Genomic DNA, 16,124 nt, shown 5'->3' with positions numbered 1-16,124 from the left:
ATGTGTGGCGTGAAGTGAGGTCTCTGGGGTGCGTCTGTGGGGGTGGGGGTCTCTGGTGTATGGAGTGGTAAAAGGATGATAAAGGTGGGGGGTCTCTGATGGATGCAGGGGTCCCTGATGGATGGGTTGGGGAAGGTGGGGGTCTCAAGTGTATGGGGTGATGGAGGTGAGGGTCCCCAATGCATGAGGTGATGAAGGCAGGGGTCTCCACTGTACAGTATGGTGAAGGTGGGGGTCTCTGCTGTATGGGATGATGAAGGTGGGCATCTCCAGTGTACAGGGTGATGAAGGCAGGGGTCTCTGTTGCCTGGGGTGATGAAGCTGGGGGTCTCCAGTGTACAGAGTGATGAAGGCAGGGGTCTCTGGTGCCTGGGGTGATGAAGCTGGGGGTCTCCAGTGTACAGAGTGATGAAGGCAGGGGTCTCTGGTGCCTGGGGTGATGAAGCTGGGGGTCTCCAGTGTACAGAGTGATGAAGGCAGGGGTCTCTGGTGCCTGGGGTGATGAAGGTGGGGGTCTCCAGTGTACGGGGTGATGAAGGCGGGGTCGCTGGTGCCTGGGGTGATGAAGGTGGGGGTCTCCAGTGTACGGGGTGATGAAGGCGGGGGTCGCTGGTGCCTGGGGTGATGAAGCTGGGGGTCTCCAGTGTACAGAGTGATGAAGGCAGGGGTCTCTGGTGCCTGGGGTGATGAAGCTGGGGGTCTCCAGTGTACAGAGTGATGAAGGCAGGGGTCTCTGGTGCCTGGGGTGATGAAGCTGGGGGTCTCCAGTGTACAGAGTGATGAAGGCAGGGGTCTCTGGTGCCTGGGGTGATGAAGGTGGGGGTCTCCAGTGTACGGGGTGATGAAGGCGGGGTCGCTGGTGCCTGGGGTGATGAAGGTGGGGGTCTCCAGTGTACGGGGTGATGAAGGCGGGGGTCGCTGGTGCCTGGGGTGATGAAGGTGGGGGTCTCCAGTGTACGGGGTGATGAAGGTGGGGGTCGCTGGTGCGTGGGGTGGAGAAGGTGGGTGTGTCTGATGTATGAGGTAACGAGGCCGGGGGCCTCCACTGTACGGGACAGCGAAGACGCGCGTCTCCCGAGCCCTGGACGGAGAAGGGGGGGTCCCGCTCCGCAGCGGCAGCGAAGGGGGTCCCCGCTGCAGCGCAGCGGGCGGTGGCAGCCGGCTCCCGCCGCACACGGAGCCGCCGCTGCGCGGAGCCCCGGAGCCGCCTCCGAGGCGCGGCCGCCCGGGCCGCCCCCCCCCCCCCGCACCGGCCGGGCTGGGCGGGGGGCGGCGGGGCGGCGGGCGGAGCCGGGCGGGGGCCGCGCAGGAAGTTCCTCCTCCCGGGCCGGACCGGGCCGGGCCCGGCGGGCGGCGGCGGCGGCGGTGCCATGCGCGGCGGGAGCGCCGGCGGGGGCGGCCGCGGCGGGTCAGCTCGGGAGCCGCCAGCCCGGGGCCGCCGAGCCCCGCTCGGGCTGCGGGAGGGCGATGGGGCCGCGAGCGTTGCGGGTGCTCCTCGCTGCGGGGCTGCTCCTCGCCGCCGGCCCCGGCGCAGGTGAGCGGGGACCGGGGGGCCCCGGGGGGGGGGGGCGTTGGTCCGTGTCCCGCCGACTCGCGGGGGTCCGCTCCTCGCCTCCTCCGGGGCGCCGCGCGGGGACCCTCGGGGACCGGCAGCAGCTCGGGGCGGGGGGGGCCGTGCGGGGCGCCCGGTGGTCGGGACCGGGATGGGAGCGGGGGTCGCAGCCCCGCGGGATGCTCCGTACCCCGCTCCCGGGGACCGCGGTTTGGTCCAGCCGTGGGGTCGGCTGCGCGGTGGGGACCGGGCTGGTGGGGCCGTGGGGAGCGGGCTCTGCGGGGGACCCCCCGCCCCTCCGGTATGCTCCGGGCCCCCGGAGGGTGGGGGTCCCCTGGAGAGCCGGGAGGAAGCGGGGGCTGCGGTCGGTGAGGGACACTGAGTCAGCCGGGCCGGGCCTCCCAGCCCTGCTGCAGTCCCTGAGCCGGTTGTACTGGGCAGCTGGGCCGGGGCTGACGCAAGGCCTGGCAGGGGACCCCGGGAAGCCCATCCCGAGGTGGGGGCGTGGGTGCCCTGTCCCACCCTGCCACTCCTACCGCGGGGTCACCTCCAGGCGTCCCCCAGGCTCTGCTGCGAGCCCTGGGTGGTGTGACCGGCGGGTGCCTAGGGCTTTGCCCACGGCACCCCGGGAGCTGCTGGGGTGAGCCCCAAACCCCCACCCTGGCCCATGGGGGGCCGGGCTGTGACGGGTGACCATGGGGGGCTGGGCTGTGATGGGTGATAAAGCGGTGACGGAGCGGCTCTGGGCCCCGTGCAGGTGACAGCTCGTGGCAGCACCATGCAGAATTGGGACACTCCTGGCACGTAACCCCGTGGGTCCTGCGGCACAACCAGATGCTCAGCCTGGCAGAGGCAACCCAGGTGAGCCCCCCCCCTTGTCCCTGAGGTGCGTGTGCCATGTAGGGGCTTGTGATGGTGGGGTGGGGGCTGCCTGCACCCTGCCACCTGCCCCTGTCCCCTTCCTGGTGCAGGAAACCAGGCATCCAGGTCCCCTAGCCCCAAGTCCCTGGGGTCTGAGCACACAGAGCCCCTGGGCACCCCAGAGGCAGTGGGGAGGTGCCCCCCAGCAAATCCCCTTTCCCCTCCTCTCCTGATGCTGGGAGGGACCTTGCTGGGTCGGGGCACCCACCCTGTGCCCGGCACAAGTCCTGGCTGGGGCGGAAGGGCCCAGCCCACCCCGTGGCCATTGGGAGTCTCTCTGGCGTTTCCGCCGCGCTGCACTGGGCAGGAAGCGCAGGGGGTGGTGGGGGGGCCCGGCTCCGTCCGACCCCCCCTTCCCCAGCACAATGAGTCTGGGAGGGAGGGACACTTCCTGCAGTGTGCAAGGGCGGGGGCCAGGGTGGGCAGGGGATCCCTTCCGCCCCCTCCCTCCCGGCACGTGCCAGGGCCAGGCGGGTCCCCTGGCCCCCCGCCGACGCTGCGCTGGGGGTCACGGTGTTTCAGAGGGTGCATGGGGATGGGAGGGGATGCGCAGCTTGGCGCAGGGTTGGGTCCCCTGGAACGTGGGCTCCTCCTGTAACCGCTGCCTCTGGCAGGGGGGGTTCCCCGCCTGGCTGAAGGTCCTGCTGGAGCTGGAGGGGATGAGGCTGGTGCTGGAGCTGGAGCAAAACTGGTGAGTTGGCAGCTGGCTAGGGCAGAGCAGGGGTGGGAGTGGGATGAGGGACCCAGGGGTCCTGTGTCCGTGAATGGTGCATGCAGGATGGGGTCCCATGGGCTCCATCTCCATCCATGGTGCACAAGGGGGTGGGGATCCCAGGGTCCCTGTCTCCATCCAAGGTGCACCCGCAGCAGGCTGGGAGGTACCAGGGTCCCTGTTTTCATTAGTGGTGGGCTCAGAGTGGGGTGAACTGGGGGTCCCTGCTGCAGGAGTGACACATACCTCTGGTAGGGAGCTGGTGCTGGGCACCGGGACGCTGCTGTACTACCTGCCCAACGGCACACGTGTGACACAGGAGGCCAGCGAGCAGGTAGGGCCTGGGGGTGTCACGTCCGCAGTGGTGTCCCCAACTGCCCCATGCCCCAGGGGGACCCCAGTATGGGGCTGACTCCTGAGCCACCCTCTCTGCTGCAGGAGCACTGCTGCTACCGGGGGACAGTGCAGGGCTTCCCCGGCTCCTGGGCCAGCCTCTGCGCCTGCGCCGGACTCAGGTGAGCCCCCAGCTCCGGCGGTCCCTGAGCCTGGCTACCACTGTGCCGCTGATGCTTCTTCTTCCCTTCCCCAGTGGCCACCTCTGGCTGTCAGAGACCAGGAGCTACGGGCTGGAGCCTGATGCCAGCAGCGCCTCAGGGCAGCACATTGCGTACCGGCCGTGGGAGGTCCGGCTGGTGCCACGGGCCTGCGGGCAGGGCCCCCCAGACCCTCCCCGGGCAGAGGCAGAGAAGACAGAGCCCCCCTGGCCACAGAGGGTAGGTCACCCGTGGGTCTTGCCCTGCTAGAAAGGGTCCTCTTGCCATGCCCTGACCCCCTCTCCTCCCCAGGGCAAGCGGGCGGTGGCGGAGCAGCGGTTTGTGGAGTTGGTGATGGTGGTGGACCACGCTGCGGTGAGTGCTGGGCGGACATCTCCGGTGCGGAGGCTGCCCTGCTCCCCCGCTGGCCCCCTTGACACCCCTCCCTGCGCCCCCAGTTCCAGAATTACCCTGACCTGCAACGCGTCCGCACCCGGACCCTGGAAATCGCCAACCAGGTGGACGCGGTGAGTCACTGCTGTGACTTGCTGGGCACTGTCTGTCCCAGCTTGGCTTGGCTGTGCCCTCACTGCTGTGGTGTCAGGGTTGTCTGACCCACCCCATGCTCTCCAGTTCTTCCAGCCGCTGGGAGTGCGGGTGGCCTTGCTGGCGGTGGAGGTCTGGAGCGAGGGCGACAGGTTCCTGGTGGGCGGCAGCGCCCGGGTTGTGCTGGAGCGGTTCCTGCGCTGGCGCCGGGAGGAGCTGCTGCCCCGGCTGCCCCACGACAATGCCCAGCTCCTCACGTGAGTGGGGAACAGGATGGGAACAGGGTCGGGACATGCGGGCAGCCCTCCCCAACCCCTGCACTCTCTCCCCAGAGGTGCCCACTTTGATGACGTCTCAGTGGGGATGTCGGCTCAAGCCTCCATATGTTCCCCTGCGCGCTCTGGTGGGATCAGCATGGTGAGTCCCCCTGTCCCTACACCATCCCCTTGCTGCCCACCTGCCCTGATCCCCCCCTGTCCCGCAGGACCACTCGGTCAGCGTCCTTGTCGTCGCATCCACTGTAGCCCATCAGCTGGGGCACAACCTGGGTATGCGCCACGACAGCACCAGGCACTTCTGTGACTGCAGCGACCTCCGGCAAGACCGTGGCTGCATCATGGCATCACCCACAGGGTAAGGGCAGCGGGCAGGGCTGTGGCGGGCTGGGGCCAAACCCCCTTCCTGCCTCACTGGCCCCCCTCTGGCTCTGCAGGCTGACGCCCGGCTTGAGCTTCAGCAACTGCAGCCGACAGGACCTGGAACGCAGCCTGCAGCAGGGACGGGGCTGGTGCCTCTCCAATGTTCCCGAGCCCCGGCGCCTGGCTGGGAGCCCCCGCTGCGGGAACCACTTCCTGGAGCCAGGCGAGAGCTGCGACTGCGGCCTCAGCGTGGTACGGGGGGCTCTGGGCGGGCTGGGGTCCCACTGTGGCCACCCCCTTCCTCCTGAGCCTGGGGCTGCCCATGCCATGGCTCTGCCTGGGGCACTGTGTCCCAGCCCTGTCCTGGGTCTGGCAGCGGTGGGTGCCAGTGCCACCCGCTTACTCAGCCCCTCTGCCGGCAGGAGTGCACTGATCCCTGCTGCAACAGCAGCACCTGCCAGCTGGTGCCCGGTGCCGAGTGCGCCATGGGAGACACGTGCTGCCAGGACTGCCAGGTGCGTGGGGGTGGGCAGCCAGTGGTGCTGGCACTCCAGCTGTTCCCCAGGGTGGGCTTCCTGGGGGTCCCCGCTCATCTAACGGTCCCCCTCTGCAGCTGCACCGTGCTGGACACCTGTGCCGGGAGCCTGTGGGCGAGTGCGACCTGCCGGAGTTCTGCGATGGGGTCTCGCCGCGCTGCCCACCGGACACCTTCCTGCAGGACGGGCAGCCATGTGCCGGCGGGCGGGCGGTCTGCTATGGTGGCGCCTGCACCTCCTACGAGGGGCAGTGCCAGCAGCTGCTGGGGCCAGGTATGGTGGGGCTGGGCTGGGGCCCAGCGGCTGGGTGGGGGTGCTGAGGCTTGCTGCCCCCCTGCTGCAGGTGCCAGCCCCGTCTCCAGCTCCTGCATGGCCTCCCTGAATGCGAAAGGGGATGAACACGGGCACTGCGGGCAGCTCCCCAATGGCTCCTACATTGCCTGCACCCAGCGGTGAGTGCTGGCCCCTGCCTTGCTGCCTGCCACCCCCCGCCCTGCCTCCTCCCCCGCCCCTGACCCCCCTGTCTCTGCAGGGATGCTGGCTGTGGGATGCTGCAGTGCCAGCGTGGTACCGCCCAGCGGGGTGCAGGATCCTGCCAGGGGACCCTCCTGCCTGGGGACGAGGATGTGAGTGATGCAGCCATGGTGCTGTCCGGCACCGCCTGTGGTCCCAGGAAGGTGAGCGCCAGGGCAGCGGGGAAGGGGCCGGGGGGCTCACCTGGTGCTGATGCCCTGTCCCCTGGCAGGTGTGCATCCAGCGCCGGTGCCAGGATGTCTCTGCGCTGGGTGACCAGCAGTGCCAGAGCAAGTGCCACGGGCATGGGGTGAGTTTGGGGAGCTGGGGTGGGGGCTTGAGGGAGGGGCCTGCCAGGGGCTGAGGCTTGGTGTCACCCACCCAGGTGTGCAACAACCACGGGCACTGCCATTGCGAGCGGGGCTGGGCCCCCCCAACCTGTGAGAGCCCCGGCGCGGGGGGCAGCCAGGACAGCGGCCCTGCCACCCTGGAGCGAGGTGAGGGCAGAGGCAGGCGGCCGCCGCTGCACAGAGAATGGGGCTTTGTGCAGCCAGCGCGGCCGGAGCCGGCGTGGGGCGCAGCGGGGGGGCTGACGTGTCGCTCTCCGCAGGGGGGAGCGCCCTGCCCACCGCCCTGCTGCTGAGCGCGCTGCTGGCGCTGGCCCTGGCGCTGGGGCTCTGCTGCGCCCGCCGCGCCGGGCTGCACAAGCACCTCTGCCAGCTCGGCAAGGGGACCTCCTGCCAGTACAGGTAACCGAGCCGGCGGGGGCGGGTGGCATGTGGGTGTCACGCACGCCTCGGTGTGTGCCGTGGCGGGTACCGGAGCTGGCTGCCTGCCTGCATGTGGGCATGCACACATGTGTGGTGGGTAAGCGGGCACGTGCATGTGTGTTTGCACGTGCATCCGGTGGGCAGCTGACCGAGTGGTGTGCATGCACGTGTCCCCAGGCAGGTGACTCTGTGTGTGTCTGTGTGCATCCCCCGGCACAGGTAGCAGACCCTGTCATGCATCGTCACCCCACGTCACCGCGGTTCCTCCCCCCAGCCATCCTTCCCCCCCCCCCCCCCCCAGCCCTGGGCTGAGCCCCCCCACTCTTCTCCCCACAGCGCTGAGACCCAGGTCCGATTCCTGGGTCCAGAAGGCCCAGACAGCTGGAGCGGGTAACGTCGCTGCCGGAGCCTGGGCGTGGGTCTGTCCCTGAGCCATCCTGCTTCGCAAGGCCTCCGGTGCTGCGATCTTCCCCTGGCAGTGTCCGTGGGGTGTGGGGCAGCCACGGGGTACAGGGTGTTGCATCTTCCGGTGCCGAGGGGTTCGTTTCTCTTGGGCTTCTGCTGGTGTCGGTGTCACTCGGTCACCGTGTGGGTTCCCCCCAATGACCCAGAGCAAGCAGGGCCTGATCCTGCCTCTCCCTGCAGGATCTCACAGCCGGAGCCCCAGTCGGGCAGCCAGGCCCCCCCCAAGCGCCCCCGACCACCGCAGTGGCATCAGGCCACGGAGCTGCAGGTCATGCACAGCAACAAGGTGAGAGCTGGGGGGCTGGGGATGAAGGGGGCTGCTGGCAAGGGTGATGCTGTTGCCATGGTAACATGCTGTGGTTGCCATGGGTACCAGGGTTTGGTCTGGTTGTTGCCGAAGAGGCATCCCTGGGTACCAGCTCTGAGCATCCCTCTGCACTGAGGCTGTGCAGTTCGACTCTGCAGCACCCGGGACAGGAGCAGCCTGGCACGGCCCTGGACTGTGCCGCTCTGGTGCCCTGTGCCATGCTCGGCACTGGATGCACTTCTCTGGGATCGGTGCCCGGCTGGGGGCCACCGCAGCCATCTAAGCCAGGGCTGCTGGCGCAGTGCTGAACCCCAGAGCTGCCTGCTGTAGTGGTGGTGGGGGGGTGTCTCTGCTTTGCAGGGGGTGGGGGGTTCTCCGCATGCTGCATGGCTTGCCCTACTCCAGGGCTGCATGGCGCACCTGCCCCCTCTCCCTCTCTCCGCAGCCGGCTGCCCTCGGCTCGGCCCGGCCTGACCCGCCCTCCCGGCCTCTCCCGCCGGACCCTCCTCCCAAGGTAACGCCTGGGCCGGGGTGGGGGTCCCGGGCACCACTTCCCTGGCTGCCGGCCACTGCTGCATGCCTGGCTGCACACCAGCTCTCGGGGATCTGTGGGCTGCAGCCCCTCTGCGGCACGGCTCCCAGCACCCACCGCCCAGCAGAGCCAGCACTCCGCCACGGGAGAGCCCTGGCCCCCCCAACCCTCCGGCCCAGTGGGAGGCTCAGCCCTGCCTCGCTGTCCCCACACTGTCTCACTGTCCGTGCTTTCTCTGCCCAGGCCCCCCCCTCGGACAGGCCGCCCCCCCCCACACGCCCGCTGCCCGCGGACCCCGTGGTGCCAGGCACTCAGGTAACGGCGGCACGGCGGCGGCACTGGCGTGTGGGGCAGGATGGCGTGTGCCTGGGTGGGCCGGCCCTCCCCCTGCCCCCGCCTGGGGCAAGGGAGGTGGTTTGGGCCCCCCTGAGCCCACCGGGGGGGTTGGCCTGGGCAGGAGCTTTGACACCCTGATTCCCCCACAGTCCCCAGGTCTGGCCAAGCCCCCCCCACCTCAGCGACCGCTGCCCTCAGCCCCCCCAGCACCTTCACTCCCCCCCAGTGAGACACCCCCTGGTCACCCCTACGTCATGGTGATTCCCTCCAGGTAAGTGGGGGGGCAGGACCATCTGGGGAGGCCAGATGGGGGACTGTGGGCAGTCAGAGCGGGGAGCCAGGAGGGAGGGGGGCCAGAGCGGGGTGCAGGTGGGGGCTGTGGGAGTCAGGGCTGGTGGGGGAGCCAGGAGGGAGGGGGTGCCAGGCAGGGGTAGGGGGCCGCAGCGAGCTGGGCTGGTGGGGCCAGAGCGGGGTGTGGGGCTGGCGGGGTGAGGGCTCGGGGCTGCAGCGATCGGGGTGGGGGGCCAGGGGCTGGGGGCAGCCAGACCGCGGTGCCGCGTTGTGGCCCCGGCCCCCTCACCGCCCGCCTCTCTTCCCCCAGACCGGCACCTCCGCCGCCGCCCGCGGGCGCCCAGCGGGAGGCCTGAGCCGCGGGCCGGGACCGCCGCAGCGCTGGAGCCGCCGGGCCGGGCCGCGGGGAAGGCCTCGTCCCGGGTGCCGCGGGGCCTCGCCGCCCGCCTGCCCCCCGCCGACGCCAATAAAGGGGCTGTGAGCTGGCTCCGCGCTGCCTCCGCCGCACCGGGGGGCCCGGGGCGGGGGGAGCGGCACCGGGACTACAGCTCCCGGCAGCACCCGCGGCGCGCGCCGGAAGCGCCGCCGCCCGCGCAGGAAGTCGCTCCGGGCCGCGAGCGCCCCCTGGCGGGGGTTGTGCGGGGGGGCGGGGCGGGGGCTCCCCTGGGGCACGTGGGCACGGGCACGTGCAGGAGCCGCCCGTGTGCAGGGACGCGTGTGCAAGGGCTGACCCGTGCGCAGCGACACGCGTGTGCAAGGGCTACCCGTGTGCAGGGATATGCGCCTGTGCAAGGGCTGCCCCGTGTGCAGCGACACGCGTGTGCAAGGGCTACCCGTGTGCAGGGATATGCACCTGTGCAAGGGCTAACCCGTGCGCAGCGACACGCGCGTGCAAGGGCTGCCCCGCGTGCAGGGATATGCACCTGTGCAAGGGCTGACCCGTGCGCAGCGACACGCGTGTGCAAGGGCTGCCCCGTGTGCAGGGATATGCGCCTGTGCAAGGGCTGACCCGTGCGCAGCGACACGCGCGTGCAAGGGCTGCCCCGCGTGCAGGGATATGCGCCTGTGCAAGGGCTGCCCGTTGCAGCAGCTGTGCAGCGACACGCGTGTGCAAGGGCTGCCCCGTGCACAGGGACATGTGTGTGCAAGGGCTGCCTGTGCACAGGGACACGTGTGTAGTAGCTCTGCAGAGGGACATGCACATGGAAGGGCTGTCCAATGCACAGGGACACACGTGTGTAAGGACTGCGTGTGCACAGGGACATGTGTGCAGCAGCTGTGCACAGGGACATGCGTGTGTTCAAGGGCTGCCCCATGTCCATGGACACACATGTGCAGCAGCTGTGCACATGGGCATGTATGTGTCTGAGGGCTGCCCTGTGTGCAGGGACATGCGTGTGCAGCAGCAGCTGTGCACAGGGACATGCGTGTGTTCAAGGGCTGGCCTGTGCACACAGGCACATACGTGCAAGAGTCACCACACCGACACACGTCTGTGCACAAGCTGCCTGTGTGTGGACACACGTGTGTGCAGGAGCCACCCTGTATGCGGGCACACGTGTGTGTGCAAGAGCTGCCCCATGTGCACACGCACACACGTGGGCAGGAGCCACCCTGTGCGCCCGGACCGACACCGCCCCCCTGCCGGGGCTCCCGCTGCTGGTACCGGCGTCCGCTGGGTGCTGATGCCCGGCCGGGACGGGGGTGCCACCGGTGCTGCCGGTCCCGGGTCCTCGGGCCGCGCTGGGCAGCGCCGGTCCTGGTCGATGCCCGAGGTACCGGGGGGGTGCCGGTTGAGGCGAAGGGACCGGGTAGGTTCCGAGGATGGTGGTGCTGGTCGGTGCTGGGGTGACGGTCCCGGTGCTGGTGGGTGCCAGGTGGGCAGAGGGGGAGTCCCAGACCGGTCCCGGTCCCGGTGCGGTGGGTGCCAGATGGACAGAGGGGAGTCCCAGACCGGTCCCGGTCCCGGTGCGGTGGGTGCCAGGCGGGCAGGGGTGGGTCCCGGGCTGGCGCCGGTGCCGGTTGGGTGCCAGATGGACAGAGGGGAGTCCCAGACCGGTCCCGGTCCCGGTGCGGTGGGTGCCAGGTGGGCAGAGGGGGAGTCCCAGACCGGTCCCGGTCCCGGTGCGGTGGGTGCCAGGTGGGCAGGGGTGGGTCCCGGGCTGGCGCCGGTGCCGGTTGGGTGCCAGATGGACAGAGGGGGGTCCCGGACCGGTCCCGGTGCTGGTGGATGTCGGAGGCGCCAGTCTGTGCAGGGGTGCCGGTCCCGGTGCCGGGGATGCCAGCTGGCTCCGGGGTGCCGGCCCGGTGGCGGGGGGGTGCTGGTAGGTGGCGGGGTGCCGGTGCCGCCCCCCAAGGGTTAATGGCGCTCGGGGAAGTTGCCGGGCGGCGGCGCGGCGCGGATTGGCCCGAAGTTGGCGGGGCGGGTCGGGCCGTGCCGAGCCCCGCCGTGCCGGGCCGCCCCCGCCCCCGCCCCGGCCCCGCCGCCCCCCCGCCGCCGCCGGGCGGAGCCATGCGCCCCGCGCCGCTGCTCGGGCTCCTGCTCTGGGCGCCGCTGCTCTGGGCGCCGCCGCCGCCGGTGCGCGGCCTCCGCCACGGCGTCCACTGGAACGGCAGCAACCCCAGGTAGCGCCGCCGCCCCCGCCCGCCCCGCCGCCTTTGTGCGCCCCGGGCCCCGCCGAGCCCCGGGCCCGCGCCGCCGCCGGGAGGGTCGGGGCGGCGGGCGGTGGGCTCCCGGGAGGGGCGGAGCTGGCGGGCACCGAGCCACCGGGCAGCCCCGGGGTTACTGGGCGCCCCCGGGCGATACCGAGACGGTGAGTACCTCCCGGTGGTACCAAGCGCCGGGTGTTACCGAGCCGCTGGGCATCCCCAGGTGATACTGAGCAGGTGAGTGTTCCCCGGTGGTACAGAGCCCCCGGGCATCCCCGGTGGCACCGCGCCCTGGGTAGTGGTGAGCAGGTGAGTGTCCACCGGTGGTACCGAGCCACCGGGTGTCCCTGGGCGCTACTGAGCCGGTGAGTATGCCCCGGCGGTGCTGAGCCCCCGGCACCCACGAGCCACCGGGCATCCCCAGTGGTACCAAGGGAGCCCCAGGGTGGTACTGAGCTGGTGAGCACCCCCCGGCGGTGCTGAGCTCCGGGCATCCCCGAGCCACCGGGCATCCCCAGTGGTACTGAGGGTGCCCCAGGGTGGTAATGAGGTGCTGAGTACCCCCCGGTGGTGCTGAGCCCCCGGCATCCCCAAGCCACCGGGCATCCCCAGTGGTACAAAGGGTGCCCCAGCATGGTACCGAGCTGCTGAGTGCCCTCAGTGGTACCAAGTCACTGGCACCCTTCGCAGCACCAAGCCCTGGGTGGTACCAAGCTGCAGGTGATACAGAGCCACTGGGCATCCCCAGGTGGTGCTGGGCCCCAGGCACTGCTGCTGGCACCAAGCCGCGGGCGGGTACCGAGCCAGGTGAGTACCCCCAGGCGATGCTGAGCCCTGGGTGGTACCACACTGGTGGGTGTTCCTGGTGGTGCCGAGTCTCCGGTGGTACCAACCCACACTGACTCCGGCACCCTTGGTGGTTCCAAGCTTTGAGCATCCTTGGGTGGTACTGAGCCTGGGCATGCTTGCTGGGCATGGGGCTGGTGGGCACCGAGCTTGGGGTCACCATGGGTGACATCGAGCTGGTGGGTGGCACTGCCAGGGCTGCGGGTCCCCATGGTGGATGTCCCTGTTGGTGGGAGCCATCGGTCACGGCCCAGCCCCTGCCTGGCCAGGAGTGCTGCCCGCAGGCTCTGCCATCATCTGTGGGCTGGGGTCTGACCCCGTCCTTCCTCCCAGTCTCCTCCATTTTGGGCAGTTCCCAGCTGCTCAGGCTCTGGGGGAGCAGGGAGGCAGAGTCGGGGTGTTGTGCCAGGAGCTGCACTCCCCCACAGGGGTCTTCTGCCCTTGGCCTGCAAAGCTGTGCTGGGGCAGGTGGGCACACTCAAGCAGGGCTGGGTACACTGATGCTGCCTTCCTCCCCCTGAGAGTGGGGACCTGCTGATGGGAGGCGTGGGAACCCACCACCCCACAGGTGCCCTAGGAAGGGGAGGGTGGGCGTATGCCCCTCCACAGGGTCAGGGCAGAGCCCCAGCCCCTGGCAGCCCTCGGCCCTGCCTGGGCTCGTCCCAGCCAGCGTCGCCCAGCAGGATGCTCTGAGTCAGCGGGGAGCCTGCGCCCGGTCCTGTCCTCGAAGAGCCCCCAGCCTGGGGGGAGGCAGCTGGGGCCTGAGCCTCCCTGGCTCAACTGCACTGCCGGCCCAGTGATTAATGCACCGGCCTCTGCTGCAGCTGCCAGGAATCCGTGCCTGGTGTAAACACTGGCTGTGTCTGCACCAGGGCAGGAGGAGGGGGCTGGAGCCAGCCGCGGGGTCTCCCTGGGGTGACAGGATGGGGTGACCCCACTGGCCAGGTGGCAGCTCGGCAGCACCATCCCTGCCGCAGTGCTGCCAGCAAGGCCGGGGCCCTGCTGGGCTGGTGCGTGCCCTGGACACGGCAGGACCGAGCCAGCTGGGAGACGCGGACGCAGTGTGTAGGCTGTCACCCTGCTGGGGCTGGGAAGGGGGAGAGGGGCTCCTGCTCCACCACCTGGCTGAGCGGGCAGGACCAAGAGTGTGCACACGTGTGTATGTGTGCACACGTGTGTGTGTGTGCACACGTGTGTGCCTGCAGAGGTTTCTGCTCCACCCCGGCCTGGCCACACGCGCTGTTTGCAGCCATGAGCTCATGCTGTCCCAGCAGCCGTGTTGGTGCCTGCCCGCCCGTGCAGGCACCTGGGCTGGGCCCCCTCCCCTGCCTGCCTAGCCAGCAGAGCCCCCCGTGCCCCCTGCCCCAGCCAGCCACCCCCCTGCGAGCACTGTGCCGGTGCAGGAGGTGTCACGCAGGGCAGCCTCCCGCCAGCATGTCAGCACTGATTAGCACTGGGGGCGGTGACGTGGGTGGCCGAGGCAAGGGGCTTTGTGCCCTGGCCGGCGTGGCTGGGGTCCCTCCAGCCACAGCATCCGAGCCCATTCAGCTCCAGCGGCCTGCGGCTAATCGGAGCTGATGCCTGGTTGTGTGGAGCGGCGGGTGCCCGGTAGCTGTTTCAGCAAAAGCCCAGCCACCCGCTCTGCCGGGGCAGCAGGGTGTCCCTTCTGGGGACAGCGGGACCCCTGGCACCCGCTCCCTGACTTGCCCTGCCTGGCAGGTTCCTGCGGGACGACTACACCATCCAGGTGGCCATCAATGACTACCTGGACATCTACTGCCCGCACTACGAGGGGGCGGCCGTGCCCGCCGGCCGGGCAGAGACCTTCACGCTCTTCATGGTGGACCGGGAGGGCTACCGCGGCTGCTACGAGACCCCCGGTGCCTTCAAGCGCTGGGAGTGCAACCGGCCCCAGGCACCCTTCGGGCCCGTCCGCTTCTCGGAGAAGATCCAGCGCTTCACTCCCTTCTCGCTTGGCTTCGAGTTCCAGCCAGGGGAGACCTATTACTACATCTGTGAGTCACCCCGGGGCCTGGGGCACAGCGGGGCGGCTGCACCGGGGGCTGAGGGCAGCTGGGCTCGGGTCCCACCAGGGTTCGGCTGCACCCAGGGGTCTGGGTGGAACCAGGTTTGGGGCACGCAGGGGGTCGGGGTGCACGGAGGACCTGGGTGCATGGCGGGGGATGGGATGCGCCAGGGGTTTGGACACATCCAGGGTTGGGGTGCACAGGGTTCTGGACGCATCCAGGATTGGGGTGACCGGGGAGGGTCTGGATGCCCCGGGGCGGGAGAGGGGTGCCGGTCCCCCAGTCCGCCGGGAGGGGGCGCCCCAGGCCCGGCTCTCGCCCGGCCGTCGGGGGGGGTCCCGTCCCGGGCTGGGGAGGCCGTGCCGGCGCGGGGGGCACCCGCTGATGTGTCCCGTCTGCCCAGCCGTCCCTAGCCCTGAGAGCGCCGGGCGCTGCTTGAAGCTGCGTGTCTCCGTCTGCTGCAGAAGCACCAGTGAGTCTGGCCTGGGGCGGCTGCACCCCAAAAATCTGGGGCTTTCCTGCCCCTGGGGCAGCCTGGTCCCCACTGGGGGTACTGGTTTGCACCGGGGCCTTGGGGGGACACCGTGTCCCCCAGGGAAGCCGGTCACTGACACCATCGGGGTTTGTTTCAGCGCCGGAGCCCGTGACGGAGGTTCCCAATTCGCAGCCTCGTGGGCGCAGCGGGCCAGAAGGTGAGTATGGGGCGGTCAGTGGGGTAGAGACAGGCAGGGGGACAGGGGCCAGCTCGCCCTGACCTCTGCTCCTGCCCTGGCAGATGTGGTGCCTGCCCAGGGCATCGCAGCCCCGCTGCAGCCCCGCTCCCAGTGCCTGGCGCTTATGCTCGTCGCCCTGCTCTGGATCTGACACTCGGCGCTGCCCATGGCGGGGAAATGGGCTCCTCTGCCCTACTGCCCGCTTCCAGACTCTTCCTCTGCCACCATCCCCCTGTCCCCCACCCAAGCCCATGGGGCAGCCCCGGGCCACAACTCACCCGCCGGACCCCTACGGAGCCAAACCGGGGCCAGGAGCTCCAGGCTGGAAGGTGAGGAGGGCATGGGGGGGCTCCCAGGTAGCGGGTGCTCCTGGGGGCTGGTCCCCCTTGCCACGCTGCAGCATCTCCTGATGGGGCTCTCCCCTTCCCAGGGACCTCACTTCACCATAGCAGCCCCACCAGCCACCCTGCCCTGGTGCTGGGCTCCCACAGCTCGGCGGATGCCTGCTCTGCCCCAGGGCCATCGCCTCGTCGTGTGCCTTCCCCTGTGGACCCTCTGCCATGGGGGACTGGGAACCCCTAGGCCCTGGAGTGGAGTAGCAGCTCCTCCGGGCGCCGGATGGAGGCAGGCGCCCGGCCCCTCCACTGCCTTGTCCTCCGGCGAGGACACACCGATCTGTCTTCTGGGAAGACGCCCTCCTCCATGCCGTCACCGGCCCCTACGGTTTGGTTTTAACCCCTGGTAGTGACTGAGCCGAGCAATACAGTGTTTGCAAGATCACTGCGCCCTCGGGCTGTGCAGCCGCACCGCTGGCCTCGTGCTGCCCGTGGTCCCCTCCTGCCTGCGCCCACCTGCCCGTGATCCCCTCCTGCCCATGCCCACTTGCCCACGGTGCCTGTCCCCGCAAGGATCCTGGGGCGTGGGCGGGGGGGGCTGCTCCCCGGGGGTGTCCGCGCCTCTCCCTGCGACCTTTCAGGCCAGGGGTTTAATTGTGGTGATTTGATATTGAGACATCAGCTCATGTCACAGGGAGAGCTTTAATTACAGATGAGCTGCCTGCAATTAGTGCCTGGCAGTGGGACCGAGCTGGCCGCCGGCGCCTGGTAAGGGACAGGGATGAGGGGTGGCAGGGCCCGGCGGGGAGTCGCTCACCCGGGGGCCCTGGCTGGGTGCCCTGGTCATGCTCACTGTCCTTGGCTGGGCTCAGACAGCCCGTGGGGCGGTGGTCCTCCTGCAT

The 16,124-nt window shown here is 70.1% G+C and overlaps 2 protein-coding genes across 8 annotated transcripts; both read left to right on the top strand.

Moving 5' to 3' along the window:
* Positions 1-1,301: 1,301 nt before the first annotated feature.
* Positions 1,302-9,158, top strand: ADAM15 (ADAM metallopeptidase domain 15). 7 transcript variants are annotated; one of them, XM_075075014.1, is made up of 25 exons: positions 1,302-1,534; positions 2,310-2,413; positions 3,088-3,164; positions 3,441-3,519; positions 3,624-3,700; positions 3,775-3,958; positions 4,031-4,093; positions 4,177-4,245; positions 4,352-4,521; positions 4,597-4,681; positions 4,749-4,897; positions 4,977-5,154; positions 5,325-5,417; positions 5,516-5,711; positions 5,782-5,890; positions 5,971-6,115; positions 6,184-6,261; positions 6,337-6,448; positions 6,562-6,700; positions 7,058-7,111; positions 7,367-7,472; positions 7,939-8,007; positions 8,269-8,340; positions 8,511-8,632; positions 8,963-9,158. In XM_075075014.1, exons 1-25 carry the CDS (start codon positions 1,468-1,470, stop codon positions 9,006-9,008), a joined length of 2,643 nt encoding a protein of 880 aa, XP_074931115.1. In that variant the 5' UTR covers positions 1,302-1,467; the 3' UTR covers positions 9,009-9,158. The 7 variants fall into 7 exon arrangements, with proteins under 7 accessions (XP_074931115.1, XP_074931116.1, XP_074931117.1 ...); XM_075075015.1 differs by lacking the exon at positions 7,058-7,111 and having other exon boundaries at positions 8,963-9,157; XM_075075016.1 differs by lacking the exon at positions 7,939-8,007 and having other exon boundaries at positions 8,963-9,157.
* A 1,959-nt stretch (positions 9,159-11,117) lies between these two features.
* On the top strand, positions 11,118-15,667 carry EFNA4 (ephrin A4). Its single transcript, XM_075075022.1, has 6 exons — positions 11,118-11,277; positions 13,867-14,162; positions 14,578-14,646; positions 14,807-14,866; positions 14,950-15,216; positions 15,318-15,667. The coding sequence occupies exons 1-5, from the start codon at positions 11,165-11,167 to the stop codon at positions 15,036-15,038; spliced, it is 627 nt and encodes a 208-aa protein (XP_074931123.1). The 5' UTR covers positions 11,118-11,164; the 3' UTR covers positions 15,039-15,216; positions 15,318-15,667.
* The last annotated feature ends 457 nt before the right edge of the window (positions 15,668-16,124 follow it).

Source organism: Phalacrocorax aristotelis, chromosome 25 (assembly GCF_949628215.1).
Source record: "Phalacrocorax aristotelis chromosome 25, bGulAri2.1, whole genome shotgun sequence".
Taxonomy (NCBI): Eukaryota; Metazoa; Chordata; class Aves; order Suliformes; family Phalacrocoracidae; genus Phalacrocorax; species Phalacrocorax aristotelis.
The sequence above is the reverse complement of the archived record's forward strand: the minus strand, read 5'-3'. Positions and strand labels throughout refer to the sequence as shown.